This window comes from Pleurodeles waltl, chromosome 2_2 (genome assembly GCF_031143425.1).
Source record: "Pleurodeles waltl isolate 20211129_DDA chromosome 2_2, aPleWal1.hap1.20221129, whole genome shotgun sequence".
Lineage (NCBI taxonomy): Eukaryota > Metazoa > Chordata > Amphibia > Caudata > Salamandridae > Pleurodeles > Pleurodeles waltl.
The window spans coordinates 894,134,988-894,154,553 of NC_090439.1; the positions used below are offsets into that span (position 1 = coordinate 894,134,988).

The window sequence follows — 19,566 nt, forward strand, 5'->3', positions numbered from 1 at the left end:
AGTAGATTGACATCTTGGGAGCACTTGGAAGCTGCAGGGAAACTAAAAGACAGCACGGCCGTCTGGAAAGTTATCAATCTTCCTTTTTTTCCAATTATGAAAGAACTCAGGCTGAGTCCCTTATTCCAGTTAAAACCTGGGTTGAGCACTTCACAAAGGGTTTCAATCCTATTTGCTTTGAACTAGACTCATTATTGAGAAATATGTCAAGGCCAGGTGAGGGGCTATTCACATGCCTTTTAAGGATTTGTTTTATGGCGCCGACAAGGTGCACCGCTTCAAACTGTGGGACATAATTGGGGGGAGAGGGGCTGGCCATGATTGGTTTTGAGTATCATATTGGAATACATCAGCAAAGATAAGTTTTGGATTAAATGACGGTCTTTCTCCTAAAATTAATTCGACCTTAGGGGTGTACCAGGGCAGTGTAATGACCGCTTTTCTATTTTTAATATATATTATTGCGCCTTTCTATTTTTAATATATATTATTGTGCTAGAGAATTAACTACATAAGATATGCCTCTGTTGGGGAACTGCGTAGTTCCAATACTCCTTCGTGGGTGAAGTGATTCTAATTTCAAGAACCGTGAACAGGCTTGAAATCCTCCTAGATGCCTTTGGCACTTTCATGAATGATTTGGGTCTTAAGACCAACATAACCAAATCATTCATTATGAAACGTGAGCCTGAAATACCAGATCCAAGACGTTTTGTATTGTAGGGCTGCACAATTTAACATACTTGGGCTTTTTTTCTATACAGCCCCAAACTGGAATGTTTTACTTAACCTAAGTGTGCTTCAGTTCCAAAGGTCCATCAACACAGTTTTTCGTTTTGCATCAAGACTGGGCCATAAACTAGTGAGAGAGCTAGTCCATATTTACAAGCGCGACTGCGTTGCGATAGGGAGCCATAGTGCCAGTGTATGGAGGTAAAACAACTATATACGTAGTGTGTCCCACAATCTTCGTCCCCCTTTATGTATCATTCTGAGGTTGGATTGGACTATGGGGAAGATGTTATTATTCTAGGTACCTTTCATGGTGTGGACGAATCCTGAAGCAACATTTTGAAGAGCTCTAATCTCTGACCGCTCAGCTCTGAATAATATGACTGCCATTTCGTGGCTGGCGTAAATCAAACAAGCATTTATTACACTAGGGGTCCCAGGACTTTACTCCAAGCCAGATAGTATCCTAAATAACTCAAAAGATCTAGTCAGAAGGTTGTTTCTTATTTGTCGCCATAAGACTTGTTTGTAGAAGATATAGAAAATACAGTTTAGAAGTCGCTACTGGTCATCTGCACAGATTCATCATTACCCAGTTACAATGTAACATCATCCACTTTTTGTTGCCATTTCCAAGGCAGGTACCTTGTTTTTCGAATCTCCCCAGGTGTCTCTTTGATAACGTCTCGAAGCGAAGCACTGTTCACTTTATGCTATTTTGCCCTTTGTATATATCTGACCAGAAACGCTTTTTAGTCTCACTCCATCAAAAGCAAGTATCAGACAATACATACAAGCTATTGTTTTCATACAACAGCTAGGCTGTCCCGAATATGTCATGCGGAGACTAGTTATATAAAAAGCTCATTGAGCATGAGAAAGAATTACGAAGCATCTGTCCTCCTGTCCACCTGGAAATGTTCCTCATTGTTGTACGTAGGTTTTTATTGTTACGCGACTGAAAGACTGTCCTCAGTGTTTTTACCTTAAAAATACATGAAATTGTTTTTCATGTAATACTGTATTTATGTATTCTACACTTATGAACTTTAATGGCAATTTTAGTCAAATAAAGTTGAATTGACTAAGTGGATTCACTGCTTTAAATTCTTTGCCGTCTCTACTTTTGGTTGTTTAAAAAGTGTATGTTCAATGGCATGTCTGGCTGTAGATGCACATGCTCTGGATGCTCCTGTCATCTAGTGTTGGGTTCAGCGTGTTGCAAGTTGTTTTTCTTCGAAGAAGCATTTTCGAGACATGGGATCAAGTGTCTCCTCCTTCTCAGTGATACTGGGCACGGGCATCAACTCCTTTGTTTGATTGTTTTCTCTCCGTCCCTGGGTTTGGACATGTGTCTCTTTGGTCCGTTCTTCCTTCGCTCCAGTTTTCGAAACCTTTCTTCCATCTTTACTAAAATCAATGGTATTGTTCTCGATTGTGCCTTTCTGCTATCACACTTGTCTCACTCCGTTGGTCTGGAAACCGACCGAACGCCCTTTGGGGTGTCTTCGCCCATTCAGGCCTATCTCACCACGTGGCACCGACCAGTAATCCGTGCTGATGGATGAACGCCGTTTTAAATCTGTCCTTGATGCCACTCCAAATTCCCGCACACCGACCCACATCTGCTGTGTAACCTGTGCCTCTCCCCCACCATCAAGAAGCCACCCATGATCCCTGATGATCCTTCTGGATGAAAAAGGCACTTCGGACCAGCGGGCTTGTCAACTAGAGATGGTGCATAAGACCCAGGAAGATACTCCAGACATCTTTGGGGAGGAGCACGCTCAGGAGGAACCTGAACAAGTGGAGGATTTTTCCATCTAGGACTCCGACATTCAGTAAGACATTTAAAGCCAAAAGATGACATCAGTGCAACCTGTAGGTACAATGTCCCCTCCTGCCTCTGTCAAGACTTCAAAAAAGCCTGTTACCAAGGTCACCAGACTGCTACTGCCAGCAGACCATGGCCTGCTCTGAAAACCAGGCTCAGATACCTCACCTTCTGGCTTGGCACCGAGAGCTGCCAATGCTAAGACACTGTCTTTGGCATCAACCTCCTTCTGTTCTGTGGGCTGAGACGTGGTGGCCATTTCGTCCGAACCTCAGCACTGACAGCTTTGGCTTTGAGGCCAGCTTCCACCCTTGCCTCAACACCGGCAAAAGGGCACCGACCTAAAGCTTCGGTCTCAAAATCCAAGAACTCCACCTCTTCGGAGCCGAAAGACTCTATTCAATCATCGGCCACACATTCCCCTGCAGAACCCATTTTGGAGACCATAGATGCTTGTCGGTGCCAACTTTTCAGGACACATCCCCTCCTCCAAAGAGGGCAAAGGACAAGGCTACCATTGTAAGCAAGCCTCCTCCTCCTCCCCCTCCATCTTCCCCTCCACCTTCACAACCTGCTTCTCCTCCATCCACTTCCCCTCTCAATCACCTGCCTCTTCTGTAGGAAATTTCACACTACAGGTTTTCTTGTTATTCACTGGGGTGATTTAGTTGGGACACTACAGGACCCAGATTCTTGGGATACATATGACCCTGATCCCATGTTATCCACAGCCCCAGATTTATATCCCACATGACCCTCACCGCCAGAGGATGTTATATCCTACCAGCAGGTGATAGCCAGAGCAGCCGCTTTTCACTAAGTCGACCATCACAGTGACCCCATTGAGCAGGACTTTTTATTTGATAGCCTAACGTACACACATAAGGATATTCAGTTCCTCGCCATGCTCCCTGGCATGCTTCATCATGCTCATTGAAATCCTTAAGGAATCACTTCACACTAGAGTTATCAGTTGACAAAAAATACAAACCTGCTCCTTCTGATCCACCATACATACGATCCCAAGTCCTGCCAGATTCCACTGTGGCTACTACCACACGTACAAGAGCCAATAGTCAAGCCTCAGGGGACTCTCCTTCCCCAGACCAGAAGAGTAAAAAGATAGATGCTGCAGGTAAAAGGGTGGCTGCGCAGGCTGGTAATCACTGGTGCATTGCCAATGCACAAGCCCTCCTTGCAATGTATGATTGGGCTCACTGGGATGAGATGGAGGAGCTCCTCCAAAATCTCCCAGATGAGCAAAGCAAAATGGGACAACAGATTGTTACAGAAGGACAGACAATCAATAACCACTCTATTAGAGGTGCCCTCGATGTTGTGAACACCACTGCACGTGGCATCAACACTAGAATCATTGTAAGGAGACGTGCCTGGCTTAGATGCTCAGGTTTTAAACCTGTAGTGAAAAAAGCAGTGCTAAACATGCTCTTCGATAATGAGCACCTTTTCAGCACCCAAGAGGACTCCACCCTTGAGAAACTGAAAAAAGACACTCATATTGCAAAGGCTATAGGTACTTTACAGCCCTCCTCCTAAAGAGGTACTTTTTGTCCCCCCACAGTCAGTGTTTTAAATGGAAAAATAGAAGTGCAGGTACTCTGTAATAGAGTACCTGCTTGTTTCTGAGAAGTGCCGGTACTCTCCAATTAAAAGTATTACGTTTTTCTTGAGATATGCCGGTACTCTCCCTCTCAAAATAAAAAAGTGCCGGTACTCAGTACCGGAGAGTACCGGCCCATTTAAAGCACTGCCCACAGTCAGGGATGATTACAAACCACCATCCTCAGAGGCCTCCACATCTCAGTCCAGGCAGCCTTCAAGCTCCTACTCATGTGACATAGAAGCATCTATAGAGGTAACAACACACAAGGTAGAGGTAAGCGCACCACCACCCGCACGTCTACATCAACCTCTAAACAGTGTCTGCTTACGCCCCCCTCCCCCCATTCTACACCTGTGGGGGTCGACTTCAAGATTTCCATATGCAATGGGTCAACATCACTTCAGACCAGCGGGTCCTCTCCATTATCCAACATGGTTACTGTCTGTAGCTCATTAGCACTTCTTCAAACATCTCCCCCGCTCTCACAGACTCTCTCAAGAACACCTTCAAGAAGTACAATACCTTCTTCTCAAAGTGGCCATCTAGCCAGTTCTGCTACATCACCAAGAAACAGGAGTATACTCCCTATACTTCCTCATTCTCCAAAAAAAGACAGCTCTCTCAGGCCCATTCTGGACCTATGGCGCTTAAACCAATGCATTCTTTCCAAACAGTTTCACATGGTCACTCTTCAAGACGTGATTCCCTTTTTTCATGACTGCCTTGAATCTCAAGGACGCTTACTCCCATATTCCTAACCACCCTGCACATCACAAATACCTCAGCTTCATGGTTGCAGGAAATCACTACCAATTCAAAGTTCTTACATTCGGGGTCACCACGGCTCACAGGGTCTTCACAAAGTGCCTAGCAATAGTGGCAGCACATCTCAGGAGGCAAAAAAGGAAACGTATTCCCTTACCTAGACGACCGGCTTATCAAAGCCACCAAGTTAGCACAATGCCAGCATCACACTCAGATAGCAGTGGAGCTTCTACACAAGTTAGGTTTCACACTCAACTTTCTAAGATCCCACCTTCAACCTCTCCAGATACAGCCCTGTCAAGGAGCCATACTCAATACACAATTGAGGATAGCATACCCCAATCCAGCTCTTGTTCACAACTTCGAGTCTCTCCTCCCTCACTTTCGAGAGAACTCTTCATCCACTGTCAGGTCTGCAATGCACCTGTTAGGGAAGATAGCCTCATGTATTGCCATCATTCCACACGCCAGACTTCACATGCGTTTCCTACATTACTGTCTGTCTCGCCAGTGGACTCAATCACAGGATAACTGGGAAGATCTAGTTTTGTTAGATCGCCATACTCATCACTTTCTGCAATGGTGGAACACCGCCAACCTATTGAAATGGCGGCCTTTTCTGTACGCTGTACCCCAGATCATACTGACGACGACCCCTCACACACAAGCTGGATTTTCATCACCTCTCTCACAAAGTTGTCCTAGTCCGCACAGACAACATGACTGCAATGTAATACCTTCAGAAACTGGGTAATACGCTCATTCTAATTGTCACAACTTTCTCAGACAATAGAAAATGGGCTCTCCACCCACAAATACTCCTAGTGGCAGAGTATCTCCCGGGAACAGACAATGACTTTGCAGACCTGCTCAGCAGGATGCAGCAATAAGTCCACAAATGGGAACTCCACCAGCAAGTCCTTCAAAAATACTTCCGAAAGCGGGGCACACCTCAAATAGATCTTTTTGCCACAGCAGAAAACACAAAATGCCAACGTTTTACCTCCAGGTATCCACACCCTCTCTCCAAGGGCAAAGCTCTATGCTTTTCCTACTCTCCCTCTCATTCCCTTTCTAGTGTGACGGATCACGTAAACGTCTCTCAACATGATCCTTGTTGCTCCCACAGCCAGCCCTGGTTGTCCACACTATTGGATATCCCAGTACTTCCCCTTGAGAGGCTTCCCAAAAGGCCGGGCCTTCTCACTCAAAACCAAGGTCAGGTCAGGCATCCAGATCCCAAATCACTCAAACTTGTGATATAGCTCCTGAGGTCACATACTTTGATTTCCTGGACCTCCCTGCAGAATACATGGACCTTTCAGAGAAGATGTAAATCCATTACCAAAGCATGTTATGCTGCCAAGTGGAAACACTTTGCTTGCTTCTGTCAACCCAAATGCATTATTCCTATTGAAGCTACTGTCCAAGACATTGTGTGCTACTTGCTTCATCTACAGAAAGCTAATTTAGCTTACACCTCCATTCGCTTACATCTCACAGCTGTAACTGCATACTTATATAACAGACAACATACATCCCTCTTTAGGATTCCAGTAATTAAAACATGTAGGCCCATATTTATACTTTTTTAGCGCTGCATTTGTGCCGCTTTTTGACGCAAAAATGGCGCAAACTTACAAAATACAACCTCTCATTAAAAGTGGCTTTTTTAGTCGCTATCACATCTCTCACATATGTTAGTGAGCATTACGCCCTAACCCTGCAAGAACCATTCTTCCAAATACATCTGCATAAGATGGTTCTTCACACCAATCCAAAGTTCCTTCCTAAAGTGTTCTCTCAATTTCATATTAATCAATCCATGGAGTTCCCTGTCTTCTTTCCACAACCTAACTCAGTTGCTGAAAGACCCCTTCACACTCTAGACGTAAAATGTGCATTAATGTTATACACTGACAGAACTAAAGAGTTTAGAAATACTAAACAGCTCTTTGTTGCGTTCTCACTACCTCATAAAGGCAATCCAATATCAAAGAATAGCATAGCCAGGTGGATAGTAAAATGTATTCAAACTTGTTATGCTACAGCAATAAGATAACTTCCTGTTACTCCCAGTGCACATTCTACCAGGAAGAAGGGAGCCACTACGGCTTTCCTTGGAAATATATAACTTAGCTGACATTTGCAAGGCAGCTACATGGTCTACACCACATAGATTTACGAAACACTATTGTGCATTTACTTGTACGTCAGCAAGCCAACATAGACCAAGCTTTACTAAGAACACTTTTCCAGTCAACTGCAACTCTCACAGGCTAGTCACCGCTTTCATGGAGGGTCTATGCAGAGCATGTGTATCTACAGCCACACATGCCATCAAACCGAAAATGTTACATACCCATTAAGCATATGTTTGTGCTATGTAGTTCTGTAGCTTAACATGCACCCTCCCTCATCCCTGGATGCCTGTGGCAGTATACCTTATATATAGTTGTGCATATGTAGTTACATTTGCATGGACATCTCTTTCTCTAGACTTCATCTACTCTCCTTTTCTCACCCGCCTGTGGGAAAACAATCTAGGAAAGGAGTTGATGCCCATGCTCAGTATCACTGAGAAGGAGGTATCAATCCTGTGACTTTGAAACTGCTTCTTAAAAGAAAAAGAACTTGCAACACTCCGAACACAACACTAGGTTGCAGGAGCATGCCGAGCATGTGAATAGTTACCTTAGGGCACAAGTTATAGTTGCCTGAAATAACTCTAACTATAACACCTGAATCTCTGTGGTTTTGCGTGTATAAAAATCTGAACCTAACTATAACGTCTCTGTAGCCTTTGTTTTACTTTTAGTGAATTTAAAAGTTTTTTAAATTCTATTTCCTAACTATAACATCCTTGTTAGCTTTGTTTTTTTCAGTGAATTTCTAGGGCTTTTTTAACATTCAGTAAGATGCCCATCGCAATGCACGGTGGGGAGGAGGGGTTGGACGCAGGGCCTGGCCTGGCATTGTGCTGCCCCCACCCAAGCTTTCTGCTCCTGCCCCCCTCCTTGTAGTCCATTGTCCAAGTGCAGGCCCTTGCTCCCTCATTACAGCTGTGTGGCCATTGTTCTACCACTGCCCTTCCCTCCTACCTTGAACAGTTAGCTTGCTGCTTCATCCACCTCCTCCCTACCCTCTGTTTCCCGAGTCCATGCACCAGCCTCCTCCCTCCTCCCTACATGGTCCGATGTGCTGCCACTGCCCCTCCCTGAACCACTATGCTGCAAATTTTCCTCCTGTCTTTTCCACTATGGTCAAGTTGGTGCCCTTGTCTCTTTCCCCTCTGCTCTCTGTTGTCCGTGTGCATGGCCCTGTCCTCTACCTATTGCTTGCCATGGTCTGTTGTGCTGCACTGCAGTTCCGCTTGCCTTGCGTGGTGCATTGTACTGCTGCGACCCTTGACGCTTGCCCTGTAAGGTCAGTTTGGTACACCTGCCCATTTCCCTCCTGCCTTCTGTTTCCTGACTTCATGTCCCTACCCCATTCCTCCTGCCCTCCGTGTTCTAATGTACCACACTTGCCAACACTTTGAACTTGGTAAGAGGGAGGTTTTGAAACAAAATCTGGGGAATTGATTTTCCCCATTGACTTACATTGGAAAAAAAGGATATTTTAGAGAGGACGGAGACAAAATAAAGCCCTTTTGGGCTTAAAAACATTAGGAGTCTCATGCCTGAATTGGGGCTGTTGGCATGTATGGTTGTACTGCCACTGACTCTTCCTTCTTCCCTCAATAGTTGGTTAGAATGGCACAGCCTCTCTTACCTCTCCTTCATTGTTGGTTTGCTGCCCCTGCCCCTTTTTCCCCTGCCCTCTATGGTCCATTGTGCTGCCACTGCCCCTCTCGCCTGCCCAGCGTGGTCAGTTTGTTGCCTCTGCACCCTCCTCCCTGCCTTCAATTATCTCTAAGTCTGTGCCCCTGACCACTGCTTCCCCACAGTACTCTAATGAACAACTATATTGCTAACATTCTATATTTATAGTGTGGTGCACCTGACGTCATCTTGATGTAACCAAAAGTGTAATATCTAAAGTGTAACCTTTAGAAGTTATAAAAATGAGAGGGTCCTATTCCCATAGAGATTATGGTTCGTGCTGTAAACACTAAAAAGAAGAAACATTTTCTGAGTTCTCAAATAGCGACAAACCACTTTTAAATTAGTTGCTATCTTTATGTTTTTTTACTCTAGTTGATCACTTAATTATTTGTTACACTTTGGGGAGAGGATGTGGCTTTACGGCTAGAGCTGCAGACTGTACAACTGGGAAACCAGGTTCAAGTTTCAGCGTCAGCTCAACATCCTGTGATTTTGGGGAAATCACTTAGGCCCTGATTTATACTTTTTGGTGCAAAACTGCACCAACGCAGTTTTGCACCAAAAAGGTTAGCACCGGCTTGCACCATTTCTGAGCACCAGCCGGGCACCATATTTATGGAATGGTGCAAGCTGGTGCAAAGGGTAGGCTAGTGTAAATAAAAATGACGTTAGTCGGGTGGGGCTGGCGGTATGGAAGAAGGGGGTTTTGCACACAAAAAAATGACGCTAGGCAGTTTAGAGTTCTGATGCAAAACCATGCATACCACTTGACTCCTGTGTGAGAAAAAGACAGGAGTCATGCCCACCACCTCAATGGCCAGCACGGGGGAGCAGGGTCCCCTGGGCATGGCCATTGCACCCAGTGCCATGTAGGGGGACCCATTTCAGGGCCTCCAATGGCACTTAAAAAATAATACTTACCTGTACTTACCTATACTTACCTGGGATGGGATCCCCCATCCTCCGCTGTCCCTCTGGTGTGGGTGAGGGTGTTCCTGGGGCCTGGGAAGGGCACCTGTGGGCTTATTCCATGGTTTGTCACCATGGAAATAGGCCAACAGGTCCCCTAATGCCAGCCCTGACCCAGGCGTTTAATAATGATTTGACCCCTCCTCCCCCGTGCGTGATTTTAGCACGGGGGATAAATATGGCGCTAAGGCCATAGAGTAATTTTTTTGCACGGGAACGCCTACTTTGCATCTCATTGACGCAAAGTAGGTTTCCATGTCCAAAAAATGACTTTAACTCCATAAATTTGGTGCTAGACAGGTCAGCGTCAAAGTATAAATATGGAGTTAGTTTTGCACAGAATTTACATCAAAATAAATTATGCAAATTTGGTGCAAAACAAGTAGAAATATGCCCCTTAAACTCCCCATGCCTCAAACCAAAACTAATGTGTCCTTGTGTAATGAAACTGATTCTCATGTAAATCACTCTAACACCTTCGGTTCAAGTCTGTTCTATAAAACCCCCAAAAATAAATGTTCTGCACAATTATGTAATTGGGCTATAGTTGTGTTACATTTGGGTAATATTTGTGCTATAACCCACTAAAACCACCCGACCCAGCACTGCGCACGGACTTTGTCTGTGTGCAGCGGGAGTTGGTGTAGGGCATGCCTTCCTGGGTGTGAGAATGGGTGTGAGAGTGGTTGTAAGAGTGTCTGTCTGGGTGTGAGAGTGGGTGTGAGAGGGTCTATGTGGGTGTGAGAGTGTCTGGGTGTGAGAGGAGGTGTGAGAGGGTGTCTCTGGGTGTGACAGTGGGTTTGGAGTGTCTCTGAGAGTGGGTGTGTGAGTACCTGTGTGGGTCTTTGTGTTTGTAAGAGTGTGAGTGGGTATGTGAATGTCTGAGTGGGTCAGTGAGTGGGAACATGAGTGTCTAAGTGGGTCTGTGAGTGAGTGCGCAAGTCTCTGAGTAGGTCTGTGAATGTGTGAGTGTCAGAGTGGGTCTTTGAGTGGGTGCATGGGTCTCTTAGTGGGTCTGTGTGTGTGTGTGTGGGTGTAAGTCTCTGAGTGGATTTGTGAGTGGGTGCCTAAGTCTTTCAGTGGGTGCGTGAGTCTCTGAGTGGGGGGGTGAGTGGGTGTGTGAGAGTCTGAGTGGGTCTGTGAGAGGGTGCTTGAGTAGGACTGTGAGTGGGTACATCAGTTTCTGAGTGCACCTGTGAGTGAGTGTGGGTCTGTGAGCCTGTGTGGGTCTGTGAGTGGGTGCATGAATGTCTGAAAGGGTCTGTGAGTGGGTGCATGAGTGTCTGAGTGGGTCTGTGATTGGGTCCGTGAGTGAGTGGGTCTGTGAGTGGCTGTGTGTGAGTGGCTGTGAATGGGTGCATGAGTGGGTGTGTGAGTGTCTGTGTGGGTGTATCACTAGTGGTCTGAGTGACTGCCACAAAGGAACCTCCCTTGCCCTCTTATTGAGCAAGAGTCCACAGCTTTGCAAGAAATATCCACCCAAGTGGAGTTCTTTCTGCTTCTTTGGGTAAATGTCCAGTATGTATTCTACACTACAGCTGTGTAATGGACCACGAGAAAATTTCACCAGTGACCTTGTGTGCATTTTGGCAACATGATTGTTACTCTTGCCTCTTTCTCTAGAACTCTCTGATAACATGAATCCTCTTTTAGAGAGGCCAATAAGACTACAAAGATGAAAAATTTCCACCAAACCAGAGTCCTTCCTCTTATCTATCTGAAGTAAGTGCTTCTTTGTTTTGTGGCAATATCCTCATATTCCTCGGCATCAAGAATGCACCATCAAAACCAGCAGAAAATGCACTGGGGGCCCATTTTGGAAGCTATCCATCATCCTGGTAAAATGTGGGAAGACCTTTGCATACTACTAAGGTGGACAGTGCGTGGCCAAGCAGGTAGAACTTCCAGCTGATTTGCATACTTGTAGCAATTTGAAGGGAGAACCATGTATGCTAGGGGCCCAATTTCCACCCTAGGGACCCCATCCCTCGGGCCTTCATTTAATCCGGGAGAGGTGCCACGTGGCCCCCCACCCTTCGCTGGGTTGATTTCGACCTTGGGGACCTCATCCCCTGAAGCACGTCCATAAATAAATGTAGGAGGGGGGCCTTCTCCTCTGGCCGATTTTGGCCTTGGGGAACCTATTCTCCAGGCCCTGTGTAATGGGAACAGGGGAAGAACCTCAAGGCCCCTGCAGTCGTAACTGGCCCCAGGCCTCCTGTGGGAGCCGGCATTGCTCTAGCACACAGGGAGCTGCTAAACATGCTGTGTGCAAGAATAATAGTTTATTCTCTTTCCCTGCCCGCATATTTGCGGGCAGAGTAAGAGATAAAATCTCTGCTTCCAGTGGGCGAGGCCACTTTTACAGCTCTCATCCCCTGGAAGCAGTATTTGCTCTGACTTGGCGGGAGCTGCCAAAGCTCCTGCCAAGTCAGAGCAAATAGCTATGTCCCAGAGGTGGGCACCCCGGGACATAGCAGGAGCCGGCCTTGGGGGGTGGCAATCCCCAGGTCTATTATTGGCTCCCCAATGAAGTGGTGATCTACAGGGTTGTTGGGGGGGGGGGGGCATGCGGCCGCATGAATTTTATTTTTAGCCCTGGGGAGAAGGCGGTCCCTTGGGCTGTAGGGGAGGCAATACGGGTCTCCTCCATTACAAATAAACATTTTGCCCCTGGGAAGGAGGTGTTCCTCGGGGCACAGAGGGGCAAAGTGGCCCCCGCATTACTTTAATCGCCCCAGTGAGGTGGTGGCCCCTGAAGCTAATATAAGCCCCAGGAGTGGGGGCCCTGTGTGCCCCCCTACAGGTTTAAGCCCTCAATGCCCTGGGGACCTGTCCCACCTTGGTGCAAAATAAAAGAAAAAGTCTGGAGACCACCCTTTGCTAAAAACAAAAAATAAATCATGGAAAAATCTGCGGATCTGGATTCACAGATTTTTCTGAGATTTCTTTTAAAAATATGCTTAGTAGCCCTAGCTGGGTCTAGAGGCTCAGAATGACCCTAACCTGGTCCTCTTTCTTTTTTTTCAGCTTTTTTTGTGGTGCTCGGCTGAAGCCAAGTCTCAAAATGGCTGCCAATACTTTCTTCTTGAAGTGTTGGCAACCAATCAAATACCAGCACTGAGACATTTGAATCCGCAGAAGATCCGCGCCCCTAGATAGCTATATTTTTTAAACACTAATACCTCAAAAACTACTAAATGGATTTACACCAAGTCACAAAAAGCACGCTTTCTAGACCAAGAGCTGGCTTTCTGCCAGATTTGGAATAATTCTGTCCTGCAGTTCAGGCTGTAGTCGTGTTCAACATCCCTAATGGAAAATGCGTGGGGAGAATGTGTTTTGGGACCCCCCACCCCCTTTTTTCTTAGCCCCTGCTTGAGGGATCACCCTGAAACTTTCAAGACAGCAACTGAACACACTGAAGTATAAGTTTTGAAAATTTCATGAAGATCTGTCAAGGGGCGCCAAAGTTATTGGCAAAACAAACAAGCATTTGCAATGCACTAGGGTCTTGCGTTTCTCTGAGTTACAGCTATTAGCAGTTGTAAACTCCCAACCGGATTTTTCTTGCCACATTGAATGGAAAAAAACAGCTCGATCGCACGCTACAGTTCACTCGTAATGAAACCTATCGACAAAAGTGCAATTATCTACGTAACCGGCAAAAGTGCAATTAACTATGTAACAGGGTTGATGTTATGCAAAGCGCTCGACTTCTGCCAAGTGAGATCGCGCTACGAACAAAAGATAAAAAGTAGTCCACAAACCTGACGGGAAACAGCGAGCCTCGCATGTTTTCAGTACTTGGTCGCTGCGCTCAAGGAGGGCTGACCACCGGAAAAGGCATGATGTATGTGTGCCTTCCACTAATGAAAGCAAGCATATTTTAACAGGCAAGCCTACAAACCAATGAAAGACACTGATGTGACGTGGATGGGGCTCCGAGCCCTTTTCTAACTCCTAAAGCATCTCACAAGCGAAACGCATGCTCGACCCTAAAAACACTCTTCCTATGGAAACTAGGTCCTAACTATAACTACCTACTGGTGACTGCCAGTAGGTTATAAATATATATACCTATATATTTATAGCCTGCAGGCAGCCGCCAGTAGGTAGTTATAGTTAGGATCTAGTTTCCATAGGAAGAGTGTTTTTAGTTTTAATCAAACAATACAATGTATATACTGGTCTTGTTCTTTGTTTTATTAATTATTTAAATTGTATTTTCTGAGCTATGAGTCTTTATGTCTGTTTAAACATGTGATGTTGATGCAAACATTATTTAACATTTTTAATAATTTAAACAGGGAAAACGGGAGTCCAAAAGGCTCTCCAAGAAGGAAGTCACAATCAATGTCCAGAAAAGCATTCAAAAAATCGATAGCGACGGACGAATAACAGAGAACTGTGCCAAGTAGCATGGAAGTCAGAAGCCAAGAAGAACTTATTACTGGTGTGCACTTTATTACCTATACATCACGTGAGAAGAACTCAAAACTGTAACACGTTCTTTAAGGAGTGCTATGAAAAGCTGCTGAGTGCCTTGAGTGACTTGCTGTATTGAACAGTGGCTTGCTGCAAATGCTATTTGACACGCATTAGGATGACACATGTGCAACCTGCAAACAAAGACAAGGAAGCATGGATTTGTGATGAGCTTTTACTTTTTCAGTGTTATTTTCTGTATGTGCGGGAAAACATTTGCTTTACTTCAGTTCATCAAAGAGAAGCAATTCCAATTCAAACTAACCATCATTGTCAAGAAGCTAACGGGATCAAGAAGTATTTGAGAAATTTGATTTGTTAGGTCTAAACAATCTTTATAGCTCTGTTTACCTTCAATTCACTAAATTCCCACCATATTGGGATTTATTGAAATTAAATCTCAAATTGTGTTGTGATGTTGAAAGTATTGCAACCTCAGTACTTCAGTAATTATGTATGTTAAATCAAATGTGTTTGTTTATTTCCCGCTTTAACTCTATTTCAATTCCAAAAGGGCTGTGGCTTTGCATGCAATGGTAATGATACCACTAGTTGATTTTCTAGTAAGCCTTTCGCGGTGAGCTTGTGTTACTGAGGATCAATAACATTTTCTAATAATGTCTGATCCAAACTGCTTTATATGATTATAAGTAATGCTGTTGACCATCCTCCCCAGCATTGCTAACGTAAAATAGCTTCTCCTGAAGGGCTAATAATTATGGCTATCTCAAACCGAGGTTGATGTTCTGACTCCTACACTACAGGGAGTGCAGAATTATTAGGCAAGTTGTATTTTTGAGGATTAATTTTTATTATTGAACAACAACCATGTTCTCAATGAACCCAAAAAACTCATTAATATCAAAGCTGAATATTTTTGGAAGTAGTTTTTAGTTTGTTTTTAGTTTTAGCTATGTTAGGGGGATATCTGTGTGTGCAGGTGACTATTACTGTGCATAATTATTAGGCAACTTAACAAAAAAAAATATATACCCATTTCAATTATTTATTATTACCAGTGAAACCAATATAACATCTCAACATTCACAAATATACATTTCTGACATTCAAAAACAAAACAAAAACAAATCAGTGACCAATATAGCCACCTTTCTTTGCAAGGACACTCAAAAGCCTGCCATCCATGGATTCTGTCAGTGTTTTGATCTGTTCACCATCAACATTGCGTGCAGCAGCAACCACAGCCTCCCAGACACTGTTCAGAGAGGTGTACTGTTTTCCCTCCTTGTAAATCTCACATTTGATGATGGACCACAGGTTCTCAATGGGGTTCAGATCAGGTGAACAAGGAGGCCATGTCATTAGATTTCCTTCTTTTATACCCTTTCTTGCCAGCCACGCTGTGGAGTACTTGGACGCGTGTGATGGAGCATTGTCCTGCATGAAAATCATGTTTTTCTTGAAGGATGCAGACTTCTTCCTGTACCACTGCTTGAAGAAGGTGTCTTCCAGGAACTGGCAGTAGGACTGGGAGTTGAGCTTGACTCCATCCTCAACCCGAAAAGGCCCCACAAGCTCATCTTTGATGATACCAGCCCAAACCAGTACTCCACCTCCACCTTGTTGGCGTCTGAGTCGGACTGGAGCTCTCTGCCCTTTACCAATCCAGCCACGGGCCCATCCATCTGGCCCATCAAGACTCACTCTCATTTCATCAGTCCATAAAACCTTAGAAAAATCAGTCTTGAGATATTTCTTGGCCCAGTCTTGACGTTTCAGCTTGTGTGTCTTGTTCAGTGGTGGTCGTCTTTCAGCCTTTCTTACCTTGGCCATGTCTCTGAGTATTGCACACCTTGTGCTTTTGGGCACTCCAGTGATGTTGCAGCTCTGAAATATGGCCAAACTGGTGGCAAGTGGCATCGTGGCAGCTGCACGCTTGACTTTTCTCAGTTCATGGGCAGTTATTTTGCGCCTTGGTTTTTCCACACGCTTCTTGCGTCCCTGTTGACTATTTTGAATGAAACGCTTGATTGTTCGATGATCACGCTTCAGAAGCTTTGCAATTTTAAGAGTGCTGCATCCCTCTGCAAGATATCTCACTATTTTTGTCTTTTCTGAGCCTGTCAAGTCCTTCTTTTGACCCATTTTGCCAAAGGAAAGGAAGTTGCCTAATAATTATGCACACCTGATATAGGGTGTTGATGTCATTAGACCACACCCCTTCTCATTACAGAGATGCACATCACCTAATATGCTTAATTGGTAGTAGGCTTTCGAGCCTATACAGCTTGAAGTAAGACAACATGCATAAAGAGGATGATGTGGTCAAAATACTCATTTGCCTAATAATTCTGCACTCCCTGTATAGCATAGGAACATTTAGTCACCTCATTAAGTAAATTATAGAAACATATTTATTTTGCACATGTCCCAGACTCTGATTTTTGTACATGTCCCAGACTCTGGCCACTTGTAGGACCATTCCATTGCAGGCAATGGAACACGCGTGTTACAGTCTTAGCAACCCCACTTGGAGAATTGTTATACAGGCCACTCTATCCAAATGCCTTTATAGTTGTCCTGAGCTACCTTCTGAAGGGCTTAGGCCATCAGCAAGATTGGATTCCCTTGTTTGCACACATGGTGTATAAATATCATCATAACACTGATGACAATGTTAAGGTACTGTATTGGTATGCTCACAATTATGTCTGAGGCAAGTAGAACTGTAGAACTCCATAAAGATTGTCTTAGCTTTATAGCTGTTTAAAGTTTTCGTGTATTTCTACATTTTAAGTTATTGTGTGTTAAAGACAGCAAAATAATTAGTTTTGTAGTTGCTATTTGTTCCTTACCATAGCAAAGCATACTGGGTTATCTCACAGAGCATGCACTAAGTGCGATTATACGCCTGGCTGATTTCTGGGGTTTTAAGTAGATGGTTTCATAGTTTATATTAGTACAACATTACAACTGTATATACTGCCTTTTTAATGTAATCCATTTTGCTATATTAAAGTAATATCAATGCTACAATTGGCCAGTTTGCTGGGCATAGCACATTTGGGAAGTACAATTTTAATAAGGCTATGTAAAACTGAACACCACCAAACAGGTCTTGTTTTTGGATAAACATTCCAGGCAATGTGTTATTAATTTGGCTTTAACCAAGATTTTGCACAGTCTGGTAATTCAGCTATATTAATTGTTAAGGAATCATGATAAACCTGAGTATATCTTGACACAAAGGGCTAAAACAAAATGAATGACTGATCTATTGAGCACCTACGTGAATGTCTTTTAATTAGCACTCATACAGAATCTAATAACCAACTGTTTGTATTTGTATTTCCCTATTTTCGGAGTCTCTGCACCTGTACAATCACTTATGGGATGTATTCCATAATATTTTGTTGAGTAACAGTACATAGAATGTAAACTATAATTCACTGCTGTAACCTGCACTGTAAATCATCAAATTTCATATTACAGAAGTCTTTTCCTTGGAGGAGGCACTAATGCTGCAAATCTATGCATTGAAAAAATGTTTGTGTGTCGCTTTGTTTGTTTCACAATTCCTCTAGAATTGATCAATAGCCACTCAAAAGATATATTTATTATGCTCTCTTTTCATTTTTTATAATGCATGTATACTCTGTTGTTTTATATGCATGTGCTGGGCTGAAGGAGACTACTTTCCTTGGCATTTTCTGCTATGAGCCCCTCTTTGCATTGATTATATATTTCTGCAGGTCAGTGGCAACATTGCTGGAAACATTCTGATTAAATCGCAATATAAACCCACTTGCTCTACGTCTTTAGCAAAGTTGTATGGAGTCAATACTGTGAAACAAATGAATAACTGACCACTAAATTCAGTATTAGCACAGCATTACCAGATGCATGCCACTCTCAATTACTTTACTGGTTTCTCTGCTGTTTGAGGTCCGTGGACTGTGAAACTCAGATAGTGAGACTTGATTGCAAAGACAATTTCTTAATAATTTAATTAATTGCATTAATCAATAAAATATATTTAAAGTTCACATGTAGTTCTCTTCTATGTAACATTCCATACTACCATCTACTGTGTATAAAATAGTATTAGCTAATTCGCAAACTGCCATGCATATTTTATTGTGAATTTTACCCTATTATGGAATCCAAAGACAAAGCAGGGCATTTTTCTGGATTTATTGTCACAATGCACTCACATTCCATACTTTGTCATCCAGTTTTTCCTACTCAAGACACGAATCAGTCAAATAAATGTATAATTAGTTTTAGGGCAGTTTTATGTAACTAATGCTTCTATTTGTAAGGTTTTACAGCACATTCCTTTATGAAGTTGGACAAGTACTTTAAAATTAATAATGGTAAGAAATGTAATCAACTGTAAAAGCACTCATGCAATTGCTACTTTATACTATCTTGGTGTAACTTTATATAATGCACTATTGCATAATGGCATTTGGTACAAACATTAAATACACAATAGGAAGACATATAAGAAGGTTTAGGTCCTTAAGTAAGCTGAAAAGGCAATAGTTTTATCTTTTTTCTCTGATTAACCATGGAGTCCATTTCAGGACTGAATATAGTTCCCTAGATTAGACACTTATATCCTGAATGATCTGCCACTAACTATTTGTGTTCAGGGTTTAACATGAATTTATCAGTGAGCGCCAGGATTGTCTAAGTGAATAGTGCTTAAACTCCTACATTAAGAAAGATGAATGATGCACACAACTTTGAAGACAAGTCTCTGACATACCATAACCCAATAGGACACATTATCTGTAAGGACAGATGGTAAATTATATGAGCTGTAGTCCATGCAGCTGGCGTGTTGATCGTCTAGGAAGACGCTATTAGCAAAGTCCAAATGAGATATTGCTGGTGCAAGCATTGGTTGAACCTTGACGGAAAATGGAAAAATTGGGAAATCCTTTTGAGATAAAAGAAGGGCATGAAATGTAGTAGAATTTACATTGTTGACTAGGAAAATAAAGACACAATTCATCATCAATAAGTAGTTTACAGGTTTTCACCACAGGGAAAGAAGCAGGGCAATGGCTCAAGACTGTCAAAGGACTAATGCTGGTGCCCCGTGGTAGCCCCAGAATCATCCACGAAGATCTCTATCCTATTATGTTTCAATTTGTTCTGCACCAGCAAATGATCAATGACAACCAGGCAGAAAGATTCTCTAAAAACCTAGAAATGAATTTGAGTGGCATTTTCATCCTACACAAATACTACTAAAGATCACATTAACTTGATTATTAGAAATTATTTAAATATTAAAATACAACAATACTAATGAAGTTCACTTTAGGACAATGCACTTTGTTTTCTGAATGGAG

At 43.3% G+C, this 19,566-nt stretch overlaps 1 protein-coding gene across 1 annotated transcript in view; it reads left to right on the top strand.

Annotated features, from left to right (window-relative positions):
* BAALC (BAALC binder of MAP3K1 and KLF4) overlaps window positions 1–18,246 on the top strand; it is a 254,139-nt gene extending 235,893 nt beyond the window's left edge. Inside the window, exon 3 of the mRNA XM_069220592.1 lies at window positions 14,062–18,246. Coding sequence (XP_069076693.1) covers window positions 14,062–14,172 — 111 coding nt within the window. The 3' untranslated portion in view covers window positions 14,173–18,246. The remainder of the gene's footprint in view (window positions 1–14,061) is intronic.
* The last annotated feature ends 1,320 nt before the right edge of the window (window positions 18,247–19,566 follow it).